Source organism: Lethenteron reissneri, chromosome 3 (assembly GCF_015708825.2).
Source record: "Lethenteron reissneri isolate LAM-NWPU_2019-01 chromosome 3, ASM1570882v1, whole genome shotgun sequence".
Classification (NCBI taxonomy): Eukaryota; Metazoa; Chordata; class Hyperoartia; order Petromyzontiformes; family Petromyzontidae; genus Lethenteron; species Lethenteron reissneri.
The window spans coordinates 1,242,941-1,263,192 of NC_083781.1; the positions used below are offsets into that span (position 1 = coordinate 1,242,941).

General features: G+C 56.5%; 1 protein-coding gene across 1 annotated transcript in view; it reads right to left on the reverse strand.

The window, feature by feature from the left end:
• Nucleotides 1–20,252, reverse strand: part of LOC133344946 (SUN domain-containing protein 1-like) — a 61,695-nt gene that overhangs the window by 18,485 nt on the left and 22,958 nt on the right. Inside the window, 2 exon segments of the mRNA XM_061555279.1 lie at nucleotides 566–796; nucleotides 11,664–11,776. Of these exon segments, the coding sequence (XP_061411263.1) occupies nucleotides 566–796; nucleotides 11,664–11,776 (344 nt within the window).

Here is a 20,252-nt window from a genome sequence, read left to right on the forward strand (position 1 = left end):
CGTGTCGTCTCGTTTGTCGTGCGCGCCGTCTCTCCCGGAGAGTTTTTTACGTTGAGTCTGGTCTGCAATCACTCCCTTCATTATCTCGAAGGCCTCCTTATTCTGGTGCCACGAGATGTCCCGGCTGCGAGCCGCCGCGGGATCAACAATGAGGATGATGCTGGCGATGATGACGATAGTATAAAAGGAGCAGTTCTGTTTTGTGGGAGGTCGACAGTGGGAATGTGGAATTTCTGCAAAACCACAGAGATGAGCAATCGCCTCATTGCTCGTCAGAGCGTGCGTTATGAACGCACGCAACGACAATCACGCGAACTCTGGACCGCGATTCGAATGTTCACCGACGGCGCGAGCCCATGTGCGATCGGGCCTCGCCCGGTACCGGTGGAGACTCGCTGTCAGCGGCGGAGGCCATTCTAAAGCCACTGCAGGCCCCTCCACGTGCTGCACATGAGAGATCAAGGCCCAGGGTGCGGTGTGACTCCCGTCCTCCCGTCTCCCTCGCGAGCGCCGGCGAGAGAGAGCCGCGACGAGACCACGACGCGACTGCGGCGGGCCGGCTCACTTGATTTCGCCGCTGTCCGATCCGTCCCGGGTTTTGCCGGCGCTGCCTTGGGAGGCCATCACCGCCGCCGTCTGCGATGCCGCGCCGTTGTCCCCGGCGAGGGAGGAGGCGGCGGAGTGGCCGTTACCGCCGCGCAGGCGCAGGCCGCGGCGCGACATCCGCGGGGAGTCGTACACGGGGTCCAGGGAGTTCCGGATCTCGTACTCCAGCGCCGCCCTCGAGTAGCTCGAGCTGAACGCCGCACGGACAGACGCACGGGGGGTGGGGGGAGGGGGTAGGGAGAGTTTAACGAGCAGCATCGCGACGCCGGCACCAGCGGAGGTGGCTGTCGGGTGTGCGGGCGGTGAAGCAGGGTTCCATGCCAACCGCGCTCCGCCTCCGGCCGATATAGAAATACGATCGCGATTCACTCCCGCGCCCTTCTGTTTGTCAGCGCGCATTCGCTCGTCGGTCAGGCGATGCTGTCGGCTGACCATGTCCGTCCGGTCCTCGCCGAGCAGCATTGGCTTCCGGTTGCTAAACGAATACATTGAGGTCGCACTCATCACACACCAAGTGCTTGCCACAAATGAACCATAACACCTTGCTAATCTCGTCAAGGAGGCACGCGAACTCCGGTCATCCTCGCAGCAGCGGCTTTTGGCTAACCATCGCACAAAGACGGTCAACGCATCGCGCGCTTTAGCCAACCGTGCCAAATCGGAGGTGCGGCTATCCTTCCCCCGCACCTCCGATTATCAGGGTTGGCTTTGCACAGTGCGAACGAAGTTCAACACACACATATATACATGTGCTCTCCGAGAACGTGTGAACGACTTCACTCTCGTTAATTTCATTCACAGTGCGTCAAAGGTGCGTGGCCTTAGGGTCAAAGGTCATCCAGCTTCACGCTGACCAACGCCACCCTCATATGAACAAATACAGAATGGCATGAACTTGGACGTAAGTTGCAGAACTTATCGTGATGTGGTACAGCGCTGCCTTGTTGTTTTGCACGCATCAGGCCGAGCCACCACACTGCCTCTCTTCTCTCCCAAGTCCCGCCGTCTTGACCTGACCCGACCCCTCTTCCCCACCCTCTACTCTGACGCACTCACTTTTCTAAGGCGTCTTGAGATGCAGCTTTCATTTAGAGGCCGTAAACATTTCAATCGTCGTCGTCCACGATGTTGTTGCCTTCAGGTGTCAAGTGTTGAGTACTGCACTTGAGGCACCGAACTGATTTTTGTGTTTAGTTTGTTGTCCTTCACCCGCTCCTCTAGGTACGGTGCAAAAGAGGTTGAACGTATATACAGTACATATATACTGAGTGACGGACGCCTCATTCGCAAACTCGGAGCGGTTGGCTGTTTGCAAAAGGTCACGATGCCCGGATGTTACAGGAAGTCAGAGGTCAAGCAGGGATGCACGAAGAGCCGCGCCGCGCGCGTGGGAATAACGTTGTGCGGAGCGATCGCCGCATACCCACGTTGGGCGCCGTAGCCCGAGTGCGACGAAGCGGACTTTGGCCCTAGCTGGCCTTATCTATCTCAAGATGCACCGAGCCCTTCCCGGCTTAGACCGCCATGCGGGGAGGACGCCGACGTTCGGCCGCACCCTTCGTACACGCGGCAAAGCCGATCAAATCAAGTTGGCAATTTAAAATTGTCAAAACGTTGCTCGGGCTTTTCAACATTCCTCCATCCTCTTCCGATTTTGCTGAAAGAGCAAAGTGAATGGCAAAATTTGCCCATCACGTGACAACTCGATTTGATTGGCTCCATCGGGTTATGGAGTTACTGAACTTGGCGTGACTGAACAGTGGCGATGTACCTACGCGACGATCGAACACGGCAGAAGCTCGTTACGAATAGTGATACTGGTCGAGAAAGCATGCGTTAGAAACTTCACTCCGTGAGAAGCCAACGATGACAAAAAAATACCGAAACAATGCAGAGGCGGCGCTCGGCACTGCCGCGTCTACACTGAGGGGCCACGAGGCCGCAGGGCCGGAGTGGCCCAGGCGCCGGGCTGCCAGGCGAGCAAAGATATCGGACAAGGGCCCCCATTTAAACCAAACAATTTTTTTTATTTGACCAGGTAAGGCCCCCTGAGCTATGGAGCTCTTTTTCAGAAGCAACCTGCCTACAAGTGATAGCCCAACCAAGTGGCTTACACCGTGTGGAAATGTATAGCAGCCACGTCGATTCTAAATGTGGAGATAAAAAACGAAGGAGCCAGAGATCAATCTACACGACCACGGAGAGAACATGCAAACCACAAATATACAGCAGGCGTCCGGGTTGGGAACGAACCCACGACCTCATGTATACTAGGCGAGGTAATTATCATCTCGCCACCATGGCGCGCCTTTCATTCTTGCCACCAGGGCCCATGCCACCCTCGCTCCATCGCCGACTCACCCCGGGTGAAGCCCGCACGAGATAACATTTCTTTAGAACTCCTTTTCATGTTTAGTTTGTTGTCCATCCCACACACCTCCATTTACCACGGTTGACTATGTACGGTGCGAAAGAAGTTCAACGTACAAACGTACGACAACATCCACGCAAAATCACAAACCAAGTGCGAGGGCCCGGCCAAACACCGCCCGACCCCCGGCACGGCTGTACTGTACGCGAACTAGGACACAGCCGCTACCACCACCCCCTCCCCTCGTGCGACCTGTGCCAGCTCTGGCAGCTGCTGCCATTCGCCACTGCAGAAATAACGGCCACACGCATCGGCACGGGGGGGAGTGGGACACAGCGACCCCTCCCCTCAAGCCTCCTCTCTCACGTGCTCCCCCGGCTCCCTCTCCGCTAATCTGGGCCACGCGGCCTCATCCGCCCGTTCAGCCGATGATCGGGTCCGAGGTCGCGGGGTCAACGTTTGTACGTATGTTGAACTTTATTCGCACCGCACGTAGCCAACCGTGCTCATCGGAGGTGAAACTCATCCATGGTCAGTAAGGGCTCACGTCAACTATTACCACGTGATAAGGACATCTATACATTGTCACATGTACGTATGCATGTTGAACTTCTTTCGCAACGTACGTAGCCCACCGTGCTCACCGGAGGTGCTTGTGGGGGGGGGAAGGACAACAAACTAAACAGAAAAAGCAGTTCTTGAGAAATTAGTTTTCATTTTAGCTGGGGGCAAAAGCGTACCCGTGCCGAGCAGGCGAGCTGCTTTCTGGGGAGGGGGGGCGAAAGTAATGACCAGAGACGCCTTCCCCCCTTGGCAACCTCCGTGGGGAAGGTGAAGGCATGGCCCGCAGGCGCTCGTTGCCGACAGCACGGGCCTCCACTAGGGAGAGCGTGCAGGTGCCCTCTCAGACCGAGGTATTCGGCCTCCTCTTCCACTCTGGCCAGACGCTTCAGCCCACCAAATGACGCGACCTGCCGGGCGACTCGCCGCGGCACGGCCATTGACCCCGCTGGCTGGACGGAGGCGGTGGGGGCAGGAGGCTCAAGAAACTAAAAACTAAACTACACCCGAGAACCCGGTTCAACTCCGGGCAGTGGCCACTCCCCCAGATCCACACCCAGCACCTCCGCGGTGCTGCCGAGCGCTCCAAGTAACCCGGACTCATTCCGTAATGCAGATGACCATGATAGAAATTCCACATTCCGATGGTGGGGACCAGTCCGCCCAGAGCACAATTGCCAAACATTTTATATGACGTTCAACACACATCAACAGCCAGCGTGGAAACAGACTCTGCCTGGACTCTACTTAATCTGTGACACTAGGATGCGTTGGTTCCGAGTGGTACCTTGCATGGTTCGGCACGGTGTCCCGATGTTTAACGCCAAAGCGCTGGGAACTTCTTCAGGAAGTAAATTAAGCTAAACTAAAACGTACATTTCTAAATGTAGAGGGAAAAACCGGAGCACCCAGAGAAAAATCCAGGTGACCAGGGCGAGAGAAACACGCAAACTCCAAATATACAACAGGCGTCAGGGTCGGGATCGAACTCACGACCTATTGCGTATCAGGCAAGGTAGCTAACATCTCGCCACCGCACCGCTGCTTCAACTGCCGCGCCGAGGCGGATCGCACCGAACCGGCGACCTTTGGATCCAAGTCCGGCGGTGCGCCGCTCGCCGCTACACCGCGGCAGGGTTCCGATATCTCCACGAGCCGCTCAGGAGCTGCCAAGGGGAGAGGAGCGTCGTCCAATGCCGACGATTTGAGCGACGGAGGCACCTGACGTTTGTCCGGGTTGAGAGCGAGTGCGCCTTGGGGCAGGACGCGTCGCAGCAAGATCAAAGGCAGATTCAAAGTCGAGGGGAGAGGACGCGTCCGTGGGAATCACGTCCACCGAGGAGATGGAGTGACGAAATCAGTTTTTGAGCGGGGTCTGCGGTCGATTGCTCCGTTGCAGAATCGCGAGATGGTGACAGCTTGGGAAAGATGGCGACGCCCTCCATCCAGCAGTGGACGGATCATAGCAGAGGATGATGATGATGAGGATTACATTCAAAGGTTGAATGCATCAGCTCCACGAGTCTGAAAGAGGGGCCACGGTAACTCTCATGGTGAGGATGATGATCCAATAGGAATTAAAGCCAAGTGTAGAGTTGTGTTGCTATTAGGGAATTGCCCAATAGAAAACTGGCCACAACAATCAAAAAGGTTTCCCTTAACCTAGAGAGAAGGAAAAAAAACGCGCGAAAAGTATTCACCCCAAGACGTCATCAAGCGACGTGGCGCGCCGTGCGTGACATCATCTCGTTTCCACAGCGAGGAGCGTCATGTCACCATCGCTCGTCAAATGCTCCAGAGGGGCCGGGTGAGCGTCGTGGAATCCATGCGTGCGCGAGCGAACGTCGTCGCGGTCGCGGACGACGACAATGCTGCCGCCGAGACGAAGCGATTGAGCGCATCGACGACGCTACGCGCAGCCGCGGGGACCGGCGGGGAAGAACGGCGCGGGACGGCCACTCCGCCCGCTCCGGCCCATTCCGGCCGCCGCTCTCGGCCGGCGGCTCGTGCCCCCCTACACCATCACCGCGCCAACCACGCGACGGGAGCTTGGACAATGCGCTCCGAGGACACAATGGGCGCGGCAGCTGCGCTCGTCCTGTTTACGGTCGCTCGCATTCTCAACGATCCCCGCGGCGGAGATCCGATTGTACGGCCGTGCCACCGCCGCGGCGCGTATGGGGCTCGCCGTTTCAGAACGCTCGTCCGTGAACACGCGGACCGTGGGGCATGCACGCACCGCAATCGACACAGGTGGCGGGGCCTCTCTTTCCATTGCTTTGTTGGGGAAGGAGCGAGAGCTCAAGGCGGCCAGAGGGAGAGCATCGGGGTGCCGCGTGTCGCCCGCCCCAGCGGCTGTGGGATCGGCTGGAGGGTGGAGAGCGTCGGTAGCGAGGAGCTGCGTGGTCTGATCATACAGACTCGGGCGATCGGCAGTTTGTATTGGCGGACCCCGCACCTCCGATGAGCACGGTTGGATGCGTACGGGGCGAAAGAAGTTCAACATACGTACGTATACGTCAGCACTTCTTAAATTTCCCGCGTGTCTAATGTAGAGCGGCTACGAGCGATTCGGTGATGTAGCCATGCCGCTGCTCCGTGTGAGAATTGGTAATTGGCAGACCCAGCCACCCACGCACCCACTCCCGTCACGTGTATTTATAACCCCCCCCCCCCCACCATACGCATTGTACAGCGACACGTGCCCCATCTCCAGACCCGTGCCAGGGTAACACAATGCCCGTGTGCATAAAAAAACGGCGGTCGCCGGTATTGCCACGGTTTCAGACGCGCTTCTGCGGCCGTCGGGAACATGCTTCCATTCCGACGTTAGGAAGCCACTCGGAGCCGTGCACTTTTAAATCATTTACATTGAAAACGAATTTAATTGGAACTGCTTCTTGTGTTTGGTTCGTTGTTCTTTCTCCGCACCTCCGATTAGTGCGGTTGGCTACGTACGGTGCGAAAGAAGTTCAAGGTACGTAGATTAAGGAGTCAAATAACGAGCCACTGTTCTTTTGACCTCCGCAGCGTGAACCGCGAGGCCGCACGAGCGCCGCACGGCAGCCGGCCCTCGGGACGGCCCCACGGTCCCCAACGCTGGCGACGGGGTGAGCGTGGCGGAGCGGGACAGGACTCCCGGACGGCGTCTCGGTCGCTCACGAGGTCACCCGCACCGCCCACCCCCACCGACTCCCACTCACGCTCTCCAAATCTCGCCTCACCCACGAGAGCCGGCACTACACCCCCCATCGGTTCTCCAACGAAGAGAGACACAGCCGATTAACAACGTTTGAGAGCTGTGGGGTTGGATGGGTGGGAGGCGAGGCGGGGGGCGGGGCAGGGAGCGAGGTGGGGGGGGGGGGGCAGGGTGGGGGGCAGGGTGGGCGAATTTTTCGAATGACCGACCGTGCCCAGCTGCTCGGCATGTGGTCGAGCACAGATACGAGCTGGACACTGCTCAGGCTCTGTGTTGCTCCTGCAGCCGGACCACGCGTGAGAAAACCGCCGTGACTTCTGGGTCACACTGGACAAACTCTGTTAGCGTGGTGAACAGAGGGTCCATCATCAATTGCTACGATCCATCCACTGCTGGATGAAGACTTCCCCAAGCCGATGCCATCTCCCACGGGGTCGCATGTCAATCATGTAAATGAAACCCAAGGCTAAATATATACGTGATCGAACCCTAAAAAACCTGTATTATGGATGATATTGGTCGAGAAAGCCTACGTGTTAAACAAACCAAAGGCTCTTTGAGTCTCAGAGTTGGATGTTAACCAAATTCAGTGAAACACATCGAATAAAATTATTTTTGCGTGCAGTCGTCGCTTCAACTGAGAACCCGGTTCAACTCCGGGTAATGGCCACTCCCAGATCCACACCAGGCCCTCCACGGTGCTGCTCAGCGCTCCGAGTCATCCGCGCTCAATCCGCAATGCATGCGGCCGTGATAGAAATTCCACATTCGTATGGCGGGGACCAGTTTGCCCAAAGCACAATTGGCAAAAATGTTGTATTACGTTGAACACAAACCAATACCCCGTGTGGAACGGACGCTGCCCGGACTCGGATGCGTTGTTTCTGAGTGGCACCTCGCGTGGTTCGGCACTGCGCTGGGAATTTCTTTAACAAGTGAATTAAATAAACTAAAACTATCAAGTTTGTTATTTTACCAGGTAAGGCCCACTGAGCTGTAGAGTTATTTTTCAAAAGTAACCTGGTCACAAATGATAGCTCAATGAAGCAGCAGCCATAAATACTCTAAACGCGTGATGATGTTCGACTCAAAATGTGGAGGGAAAAACCAGAGGATCCGGGGAAAAATCCACTCGACCACGGGGAGAGAGACACCACAAACTCCAAATACACGAAAGGCATCAGGGTCTGTATTGAACGCACGACCTCCTACGGGGGACTTCTTCAATAAGTTAATAAAACTAAACTCAATTTTATCTTACCAGGTAAGGCCCACTGAGCTAGAAAGCTCCTTTTCAAAAGCGACCTGGCCATCACAAATGATAGCCCAATGAAGTGGCTTGTCACGTGGACATTTATAGCAGCAGCCAAACACTGGATAAACGCACGATTCGAAATTAAATTAATCAAGAAGCTCCTGGCCCGTGCGAGCGTCGAACAGCTGTATGGCACGACCGCCAGAAACTACGCGGGCAGCGTTCGCCCACCCACCCACCGCGTGTTGAGAACGCGCTCGGGGCGCGCGTTACGCTGCCACGGGCGTCGGGCTCACGCACCCGACGAGAATCCACGGCGCCGTTCACCGTCAGCGCCGCGAGGCGACGCGGCCAAAGTTTCCGTCGGTCGGACGGCAGCCGCCATTAATTTACGACGCTCCAACACAGCTCCGAGCGGTTTCCGAGAGAGACAACGGCGGAACCCCCCCGGCACGTGGCGGCGCTGCGCAACGCTGCCGACAAATCAATATTTCACGACGGCAGCGCGCAGCTGCGAGGATTAATCCACTGGCACCCCACCCACCCCCCTACCCCCCCCGGTCACCCCCTCCACGCGCAGGTGCTCTCCGGCTGCCGCCAGACGCCCGCGCTAGCAGTGGCGAGCGCACAAAGCCAGCGCTTGTGCCCGCGCCGCTGGCGCGGCAGCTTCACCAACGGCTGCGCGCGTCGCTTAAACCTGACCGCTGAGCCCCGTAGCGTCGGGGGGAGGTGGAGGGGGTTGGGCTGAAGAAGGCTTAGCCCCCCCACTGCTGTCGAATGCTCGGACCCCTTTTCTAAATTATTAAATTCTTATTCAGCGAGTCAATACAAAGGAGGCACAGTATTTGACGCGAGTGGAGATGAAGCGATGGGCGCCGCAGCTTTGGCTCGCGTCCACAGCGGTCCTCCTCGCGGCACGGCGGCGGCGGACCCCGCAACGCGAGGTACAAGACAGGTAAAGGACGGAGTTTGACAAGAGATGAGAGTGCTTTGCTGGTTTCCCATTGCGAGTAGCGCATGTGACGGAAGCCCTTCAAGCGTTACACTCGCCTCCCCTCCCCGCGGCCGAGAATTACGTGGCCGAGAATCAGGCGGCCGAGAATGAACATGAGACCAGGGAGCAGCAAACACTACAAGTCAACAGTCCCGTGAACAGTTCCCAACAATAAAACCATCTGTGTACAGTGTGTAAATAAATGCACAGAGCGCTTAAGGGCCTGGGTTTAGCTGTGGTGGTAGATGGTGGATAAGAGGCACTGACAATTAGAATGAGCAGGCAATGAATCCAATTGCCCATTAAACACCGACGGGGATAGAGGTCGCTCGGACTCATGTCAGCGGTAGTTCTGTGATATCGGCTTCCGTGGGCCGTTCTCTAGCACCACGCTGGGCCACCTTTGTCTCCCCGGTGCTGACGGTTACGCATCAGGTGAGGCCCACGACTGATTCGGACTTTCGCCGCAAGTATCGGTCGGTCGCGAGCGGGAACTGAACTCGAGTGGCTGGGTTCGTCGTGCAGTGCGCTAACCGCTGTGCCACCGCACCCTGCCCCCCACACACTCAGCGTATCAAATCGTATCACAAACCCCTCGCAATGAATCCCAATTTTTTTGGAAACCTCTGCCAGAATCTCATGGTGGCAAGATGTCATCTGCCTCGCCTGGTATACAGGAGGTCGTGTGGATTTGTCTCCGGGTCCTCCGGTTTTTCCCTCCACATTTTTTAACACGCATTTTGAGGATTTGGCTGCTATAAATTTCCACGTGATAAGCCACTTTGTTGAGCTATCACTTGTGGCCAGGTCGCTTCTGAAAAATAAGCTACATAGAGCTCAGTGGGCCTTACCTGGTAAAATAAAAACAATCGTTTATAGTTCTATTTTATAGTTTCACTTACTGTACAAGGGCGAGCGTATCTCCTGTACAGGAACACTCGGCTAGACTCTCAAGCCGCCCGCCGGCTTGTAGCAATGAACAATACAAATAGCTTAGCTCAACACCCCGTCAGACCCAACCCACGGGTTCCAAGCAGGCACGGGCAGGGTCCGCACTGCGTGCAATTAAAACGTGCCCACTAATTATTTGTATAATTAGCATCTGAATTACACCCCTCAAAGTATTTGGCAACCTGAAACTCAACGACATTTCCTCCAGAGGATTGCGCCATCTCAGAGCGTAACCCCAGTGAGCAATGGCCCAGCCCTAAAAAAAAACTTCATTGTGAAACGACTTTGCGCCGCTTCCAGCGAATCTATCCTGGCACTTAACACGGTGGGGGGGGTGCCCACACTTCCCCCGGGTAAACATTTCACGGAGGCAACGAGAGCGCCGCAAGCACGGCGCGCTGCGGTCGGGCGGCGGGCCACGGTCGACGATTTGGCGAGACGACGATGGCACGGACACGTTGACGCCGGCCGACTTTTCACAACAACCCGGCGAGCGTGCGCGCGGACACGCACGACTTCACGCGGACTCACGTGGGAACGCACGCGGACTCGCGTGGACACGCACGGACACGCGTGGGCGCGCATGGACGTGCAGGAATGTGCGTGGACGTGCGTGGACACGGCGCCGCGGGTCGCCTCGACACGTGCACTCTGCCGCCATTCGCCGGGAACGCCGAGGCTGTGGCAGGTGGCTAATCCAGCCACCCCAAAGGCGCACGCAACAGTGACTGCGTCCCCGCCAATCACGGATGGCCGCAAGTAACGTCGTCGCTTGTTTGGCTTTTTGTATAAATAGATGTATAAATAAATATAAATAACCAATGGGAAAAATGGCGATTGTGTTTCATAAGCAGAAGTTAGAGGCAATATCCGCTCACCACTTCTCTCTCCGAGAGCCACGCTTCTCCCCAGACAACGCAATTATTTAGCGGCAGGACCCTGTGCCAGTTCCCGTAGATTGCCCTCCGATTGGTGCGACTGCAGCATATCGTTATTCGCCGACAGCCCGGGTTGAAGTGGGTGCTGACGTTCATTAAGAATCTTGATTTAAAGCTTTCGTGACTACAGGAATCCATACTCTTTGGTTCTTTCAGTAAAGTCACGTAGATAGAAAAGTAATAGATAACGACGTTTTGATCGCAACACAAGCAACTGTCATCAGCAGGAGAACTGCTGACGTAGGAGGGGGGATGGACCCGTGACCGACCTTGTGGATTATTGTCACTCCGTAGTTATTTCGATCGCTCGATGACATCGGTAGGTCACTGATAGATCTAAATTACACAAGGTGAGGAGTAAGGAAGTGAAAGCAAAGGTAAACAATCACCAAAACGCAGCTCCCTCTTAGACGAGCCCATATGCGTTGACAGCTCAATCGAACGAAAAGTGAAAAGTGCACAAAAGAAGCAATGCCAGATGAATGTTATAAAATGACGCGGAGAGGCAAGAGAACACACGGACGGGAGAACACGCGCAGGTTACAGACATCGCACTGCTGAACAACAAACAGGGCAGCAGTCAAAGGAACAGAACACGCCCCGTCGTGAAGGAGTGATGAGTTCAGCTCGCGTTCAGAGATGGCGATGGCTTGGCAAGGCCTTCAACCGGCAGTGGGTTGACTACGACAACCGGTGACGGTGATAATGACGACGGTGACGATGATGATGGCTACGATGCTGACGATGACGACAACGGTGACGACGAGTGAGTTGGTGCGGGGACTGACCTGAGCGCGTAGGTGTACCCCGTGTTGTCGGGCGCGAACTCTGGCGGGGAGTACGTGTGAATGGGAGAGAAGTCCATCCCCGAACCACGTCCCGGGGGGCACGTCGCCGGCTCCTGGCACACAAAACCACCGACGGCGACACTCACTTCAGGTGGCCCCCCACCGATCGCCCTTCCCCTGACATCACTCTGACCGTCAGCTGTCACGACGAGCGGCGGTGCAGGTACAACGGCATCATCGTGCACGCAACCTCGGCATCAACACCACACGGGTCCCGAGTGAGCGCTGCGACTGGCGGACAGAACAAGTCCCGTGCGCTGCAGCTTAAACTCAGCTATTGAACAATGTTTTTATTTAACCAGCTAAGGCCCACTGAGCTGTGTAGCTCTTTTCAGACGCGACCTGGACACAAATGATGAAGCAACAAAAGCGGCTTATCAGGTGGAAATTAATAGCAGCACGAGAGCTGGACTCTCCCGGCTGGTGTGTATGTTGAACTTTTTCCGCAAAGTACGAAGGCCACCCGTGCTAAATGGGAGGCACGGAGCGGTTCCTTTCAGGAGCGAGCTGCCGAGGGCCGGGCAACTCAAGTGAAAAGGACCGCGGTCAGAAACTGCGGTTGGAAAGATCGCTGGAGGAGATGGGCGCAGGCGTTTATTTGAGAGGTCCAGAGACCAGGTAAGAGGTCCAGAGACCGAGGTCACCGCTACGCTCGATGTCACGCCGCGTTGGGGAGACCCCGGGGACTCCCTTCAAACATCGCCGAGCGTCGCCGTCACCGAAGCGGGAGGTTTAGAGTTCAAATTCACGCGATAGAATCTTCACACCGCCACCACCGCGGGCGTGCGTGTGGGTAAACTTTACAACGCCAACTTTTGAACCTGTCGTCTGATTATAATTCATGATTAAGGGATGATGGGTTTTTGGATGGCTGGGATTTTTTACCCGGGTCCTCCGGTTTTCCCTCCACGTTTAGAAACAGGCATTGGGATTATTTAGATTATTTTGCTGATATAAATGTTCCAAAGCCACTTTATTGAGCTATCATTTTGTGGCCAGTTCGCTTGTGAAAAGTAAGTTGATACCTCAGTGGGCTTTGCCTGCTAAGATGGGGGTGGTTTGTTTTTATCTGTTTGTGTTCAGGTGATTTGTTCACCTTTCTTGTACTTTGCACTCCTATCGTGTTTTTGTTTGTCATTGTAACGTTCTTACCCCGTTCCCTTACTGGACACCAGTGAAAGAGCTTTATAGCTCATTGGATTCCTCCAGCTATAAATAAATACTCCGATTCTGAAAGATGGTGCTCGCTTAATGCGTGTAACAGTTCCTCTTTGAGGGAACACTTTGGGTAACGAGGAACGCGCGCCGTTGCAACGCAGTCGACGACCAACTACTTTCTCAAGCTGCGTGGTCGAGCGCTACGGGAGCTCCGGTTCTACGTGTGGAATGATACGGTACGCCGTAGTGGCATACCCTCATCTCGGTTCTGTCCCGCCACGGAATGACTGCAGGCTGATTTTTAGAGTGCAAATGTGATTCAAATTTGCGGAATTTGTATTAATTTATTCCCTGCTGTGTGCGCACAAGTAATTCCTCGTTTAACGTGGCACTTGTCGGGAATGCCTGTGTGTCAGTGCAATTGTCAAGCAGCCGCTGCGTGCGTGCGTCACAAAACATCGTTAGTAGAGTGCCAAAAACACTTGGGATTCACGACCCCGCAATGACCCCGCGACGACGATCCCCCGATGATAGGAACTTTACAATTTGGCGGTGTTACCCATCTGGCAATAAACCTATCCATGCGGTAAGCAAAAAACTATGTTTGGAAACGAGTGAAGCAGCTTACCTTAACATTTGTGCGCACGTGAAAAGACAGATAATAGGGCGAAGAGACATGTTACAATGCGATAGGCTTCATCGCAAATGCCAACCACATCACAATTGAGATAATGAATGCCCAGCGATGCAGGATTTAAGATACGCTGACACGGACGGGGCACACGAAGCCTCATCGTCTTCGATGACCGTGTTTCCAAGTTACAATCTGGCTCAGCGGGAACCCTCCCAGCTCAACGAGGGTGGGTGATTAATCGCCACACACACACACAGGGGTCACCTGCGCAAAACTGGGTCATCCCCCCCCCCTCACCTGGAAAAAAAACGCTGCAGAGCAAAATACCCACATTGTTCACGGCCACTGTGCGTCTTGCGTGAACGCGCACTGTGCGTCTTGCGTGAACGCGCCGGCGCGATGCCTACGCACGAGCTCTACAGGTGGTGGATACCGTGACGGAGTAGGTCGGGGGTGGAACGGTGGCAACGCAGTTGGCGAGCCGAGCCGTGGTCTCGACGACCCCCGGTCCCTGCGCACGCTCCGCACCCCCCCCCCCCCCCGCTGCCCCCTTGCAGCGTTGGTGAAGTATGGTCAAACAATCCTCCCACCGCAATACGAGGTGTGGGGAGGCCGACACGCGGCAGTGGATTGTAACTTTACGGCTCGTGTTGGCTTGTGGGCGCCGCGGTGGCGAGATGTCAGCTCCCTCGCCTGGTACACAGGACATGTTCTCCCCATGGTTGCGCGGATTTTTCTCCGAGTCCTCCGGTTTGTCCCTCCACATTTATAAATGTGCATTCAAATTATTTGGCCGCTATTTATTTGCACATAAGCCACTTCGTTGAAGAATTATTTGTGGCGAGTTTGTTTCTGAAAAAAAGAGCTATTTAGCTCAGTGTGCTCGGAAAAATAAAAAATATTTTTTAAGTTAAAGTTACAATGTATATATTGTAATGGCGTAATGGATACTGGTCACACACATGCGCGAAACGCATATCGGGTGCACAGCAGACACATACCGTGCAGCATGCGGTCCACACAAGAACACACCGAGTGCAGAGTCTGCGAACGATCAATAGGCTTTGCTATCGATTACGATGCACATTCCTCAATCGCTGGCGACAGCGGCACCGCGCCGTTCCTCTGGCGGAGATATCCTGGTTGCAATCGCCTCTCGACAATAATAACAATATGGTTGAACACACGCGGAATGATTGGGCTGCGCGCGGGGAACCGCAGCTCTCTGTCACGAGCTCGGTTTTCTCAAGTTTGCACGGGAGACCCGACGGGGGGCCCCTTAAGGCGTCCTTGGATTTCACCACGAGCGCCGAGCGGTGTCGCCGATAAAACAACCGCAGAATGGGGGGGGGGAGGAGGGGGGCCACCAAGGGGCAGCACTCCCCCGCGGACAGCCCAGCCGGCGGACTCGGGAACGCGCTCGGGAGGGACGGAGGGACACGCTTGGGAATTCCGCTCCAGGCGATGGGGTGGAGCGGCGGCGCAGCGGTCGGCGCCCGCACCACGATCCCGGGCGACCCGAGTTCGATTACCGGCCACGGCTACCCATCAGTGGCGACTGATATTTGAACCCCCCCCCAGCCCATTCCCCTTCACACCAGGTGTGAAGTATAAAGGGGCGCCGCAGTGGCGAGATGTTAACTCCCTCGCCTGGTATGCAGGAGATTGTGGATTCGATCCCAACCCTGACACCTGCTATATATTTGGAGTTTGCGTATCTCTCTGCCCCTGGTCACGTGGATTTTTCTCCGGGTCCTCCGGCTTATCCCTCCACATTAGAAACGTGCGTTTAAGAGTATTTGGCTGCTATAAATTTCACATGAGCCACTTCATTGGGCTATCATTTGTGATGCCCAGGTTGCTTCTGAAAAAGAGCTACGTAGCTCAGTGAGTACCTGGTAAAATAATCGTAAAAAAATTGTCAAACATCCCCTACGATCGAAACGGCGTGGGAAAAAGCCTCATCTGTCATCGTGCCTCCGACGAGCGCGGTTTGCTCCGTGCGGCGCAAAGGAAGTTTAACGCACGTACGAGGGCTGTTGCCGCTGCCCTTTGCTTCACCGGGCAGTGGCTACACTCAGAAGCGGGAGGGAGAATGCGGGGGGGGGGGGGGGGCAGGGGGGGCAGGGGGACCATTCTCCTGCAGCGCGTTGGTGAGTCACTCGTCGAAAATAACACTCGGACAATTGCCAATTGCTCAAAACACAACCGAGAGTGATCGTCAGGACCGCTGCCCGGGAGTGGAAATGCGTTAGCGGCCAGGCGACAATTTGGGCGAACGGCCCCTTTGCTGTCCATTATCGGATCTCTAAGCCCGCACGCGTCACCCGGGGGTAAAGCCACGGCCACAGAGGACCCCAACAGCGGATTTAGCCGGGAGGTTGCGGCGTCCCTGAGCATCGATCCCTTCCCTTGCCCCCCCCCCCCGCATCGACCCCCACTGGGCAGCGGTGGTGGTGACGACGCCGGCGAAGCTGTCAAAGTGAACGGAGCGGCAGGGGCCACCAGCGGGCAGGGTGAGCGTGATGGTGCTTGTCGATGAGCTTCAGGACGGTCGCACGCCCGGGAGTTGGTTCCTGCGTTTGCGACGTCCACGAGTCACACGCAGATGTCTTTTTACGATCAGGCGAATGGCGCACACTTAAAATTTTACGAGCGTGTAAGGATACAACAGAGACTGTAAACAGTGGGAACAACACCTAGATTCGTGAGGGTAGAATCGATGGTGTGAAGTTTGCCAGGTTAATCAGTACATGGCCAGCAATGACACCTGACCTTCGGCACACGCCTTCGCCTCTCGGTAATTTAACCTAATTCCCATCGCCATAAAGTCTGCCTGCGCGGGTCGTGCACTCCCCATTCAGATCCTCGGCACGGTTCTGCCACGTGCACGGAGTGTGCCTGATGAAGGGAGCATCATACCGTGGATACATTTCGAAGCGCTTCACCGTTAACCATTTACCGTTAATCTCGTCCACGACATCCAAATGCCTCAAGTTTAAATACTTCCGCCAAAGCTATTCCACAAGGTGTATGCAGCAGATTGCATCAAATGGGGAAAAATAAATCAGCTCGCCCAATGACAGTTAATTTTTTTTGTCGACGATAAATAAAAACAAATCATTCTTGTCCACCCCAATGCTGGACGAGCCGTCCCCCGCGAGGAGTGAAACTCGCAACATCCCCCCACGTCGTCTAAGGGGGTCCCCTCGGCTCGTCCGGCGGTGTCCCTGCGGCCAGCGACGCAGCGGCCGCTCCCGGCGAGGCCTCCGCGGCGAACACCACGAGGCCCACGAAGACAAAATGTTCCACCCCACCCCCTCCCCCCCGTGTGGCCTCCACAGACTGATGGGGCAAGTGCTGTTGGCGAGTAGCGGCACCTACGAAGACCGACACGACGCACGAGGGGAGGGGGTTGCTAGCACCACGCCCGGCCGCCTTTGTCTCCCCAGTGGCGCCTATGAGGTCCACGCGCGCACCGTTACCGGCACCGCGCCCCGAGGTCACAAACCCACAGCCACCTCCCCCGGCAGGGCGACTGATTACCAACGTTTCAAGGATCAATTCGTTCTTTTGTCAAATTTACACTGTCTCAATTGTGCAAATGAATATTCTCTGCGAGCCGAAACGTAACATCGGCATAAGACGGGCACACAATCTCCATAAGACGGACACACAATCTCCATAAGACGGGCACACAATCTCCATGAGACGGGCACACAATCTCCATGAGACGGGCACACAATCTCCATGAGACGGGCACACAATCTCCATAAGACGGGCACACAATCTCCATGAGGCGGGCACACAATCTCCATAAGACGGGCACACAATCTCCATGAGACGGGCACACAATCTCCATAAGACGGGCACACAATCTCCATGAGACGGGCACACAATCTCCATGAGACAGGCACACAATCTCCATGAGGCGGGCACACAATCTCCATAAGACGGGCACACAATCTCCATGAGGCGGGCACACAATCTCCATAAGACAGGCACACAATCTCCATGAGACGGGCACACAATCTCCATAAGACGGGCACACAATCTCCATGAGGCGGGCACACAATCTCCATAAGACGGGCACACAATCTCCATGAGACGGGCACACAATCTCCATAAGACGGGCACACAATCTCCATAAGACGGGCACACAATCTCCATGAGACGGACACACAATCTCCATAAGACGGGCACACAATCTCCATGAGACGGACACACAATCTCCATAAGACGGGCACACAATCTCCATGAGACGGGCACACAATCTCCATAAGACGGGCACACAATCTCCATGAGACGGGCACACAATCTCCATAAGACGGGCACACAATCGGCATTCGTCGTTAAACAACCGAGGCGCGTGGTGCGGTGCGCGCGTCTCCCCGAGTGATTTTAAATCGACGGGGAGACCCAAAACACCTCCCTCGGTCCCAAGAGGCAGCGGCGCGTCAAGGCCACGGCAGACGAGGCCGGAGAGGCCGAGGGCTGTGGTCAAACAGCTCGGACATCGCCCAGGAGCCAGGGGGGGGGGGGGGGGGCGCACGCACGGACGCACACGCGGCGTTTTGAAAAGGAGCTCGTGAATAAGGCGGCTGGCCGGCGAAGCGGCGTGGATTGCACCCGGGGCACCCAGAGCCCGCGGGCACCGCAACACGAATCGCGGCGCACGTGGCGGGCACGCCGGGTCGCTCCGTCGGGGTGCAAGGCGCTGGGGACGTACCTCGCCAGCTTCGCCTCCCACTTCTCACGCTCCCCCCCAGCAGGCGGCTCGGCGGTTGATTTTCCCTTCTTTCTTTCGTCGTCAAAAAAAATAACTTTTGAAGCCCTGATTTAAAGGTCACGTGACAACAACAAAAATCCACCAAACCAAAAAACGAAATCTGCCGCTCAGTGGCTCGGAACGGCGCAGCAGGAATTCGTGGGGCACGCGGCCCCCCACGCGAGACGTGCCGAGCGGCCCCCCCACGCGAGACGTGCCGAGCGGCCCCCCGCAGGCCCCCGTTAGACCCAGGGCCCCATCGCCGCCCGCGGGAGAAGAGGGCCACGCGGCCTCACAGCAGCCTCCACGTGCGGCCGCTCCGGAGAGAGCCGCGAGCACGAGCCCCCAACCAGAGTCCCCGGCGCACGTGTTCACAAGTCCAGATAAATAAATAGATTTCGTGCCATGATTTTTTTAATCTCCCTTTTTCTTTCTCTTCGGAGAACCACTTCTTGCCTTGACGTTGCCCACGAGTGGAAGCAGACCCCCAGCGAGATGCACGCGGGGCTGGCGCGCAGAGCGCACGTCACTCTCTCTCCCCTCCCTCTTGCTCTTCTCGCACAACAACACTGCCACAAGATGGCCACTGCTCAACCAGGGCTCTTACATCGGTCACGTGGGGCCCCTCCTCCTCCTCCCCCGCAACACGAATGCAGCACACGCGCACGCACGCACGCATGGACACACACACGCGCACGCACGGACACACACACGGACACACGCATGGACACACACGCGCACGCACGCATGGACACACACGCGCACGCACGCACGGACACACACACGGACACACGCACGGACACACACGCGCACGCACGCATGGACACACGCACGGACACACGCTGCACACAATCACCACGTGACCGCAGAGAGCGCCTCCCTCCTCTCCCACCCCTCCTCCCTCTAATCCGAGTGGCTCCCCCCCCCCACCGCCTCTCGCCTGGCTTGGAAACGCCGTGGGGGTTTTGTGTCAACAAACACGGCGGCGTCCTGCGCGCACGACGTCGCCGCAGATGAGATGGGCGGCAGGGGGCGGCAGGGGGGGCAGGGGGGGCGATACGAGGCGTGACCAGGGCGACCCGTGACCTTGAGCCGTGAACTCGCAGAGGAATTCGGTCACCCGCGCGCCTCAAATTCGACTTCTCTCTGCGACCCACGGTGGCAATTGTGGGTTGTTCTTTCGTCGCGATCGTCAAATGTCACCGGTCTCCCTCGATGCGTGGACGCGATCTCATCCGGTACTTAGCGATCGTATAAATGAGCTCGTGATGTTTAAACCATCGGGGTTTGTTTGTTTACGCTTATCTTGTGGCCGGTGCGGAGGGGCACGTTTAAGTAAAAACGAAAATGTTTTAGTCCTTCAGCCTCCCGGTCGGGTCGTCACCGTCAAAGGGAGTTCACAAGTAACTCGGACGTTTGCCACCGAAATGCTGAGCTGTGCAGAGGCATCCGCCACCCAGAGGCACGGCCCCGTCCCCTTCCCAGGGGCCCGCACGGGCCGCTCGCGGGAGACGCGGCAGGAGGGGACGTTCAGACGTCGGCGCGACGTGAAAACTGGGGACGCGACGCCGCATTCAGCCGAAACGCGACGTGGATTTTGCGCCTTTTTGTGCCGACGAAGGCCTCCCCCATGCCGAGTCGTTGGCGGTGGTGTCGAGTTTCATGTTGACCGCGCTCCACCGCCCACAGCGCGGCGGGTGATGGGGGGTCACGGGGACGAGGGTCGCGACCGGTTTTCACAATATCGCCGCCACTGCTGCACCACGGCCGGCGTGCCACCGCTCCCACCCGCCCCCCACCGACGTATCTAACACCAAGCCCATACGCGTTTAGCGCACACTGCAGCCCCCCCCCCCCTCTCTCAGCCTCTTCATAACAACAACAAACTCTCCAAGCCAAGCCCTGCACGCTCTACCAACAGCCGCCCCCAACTTGACGAGAATATTTTCAGAGTTATTCCCGTCGCCAT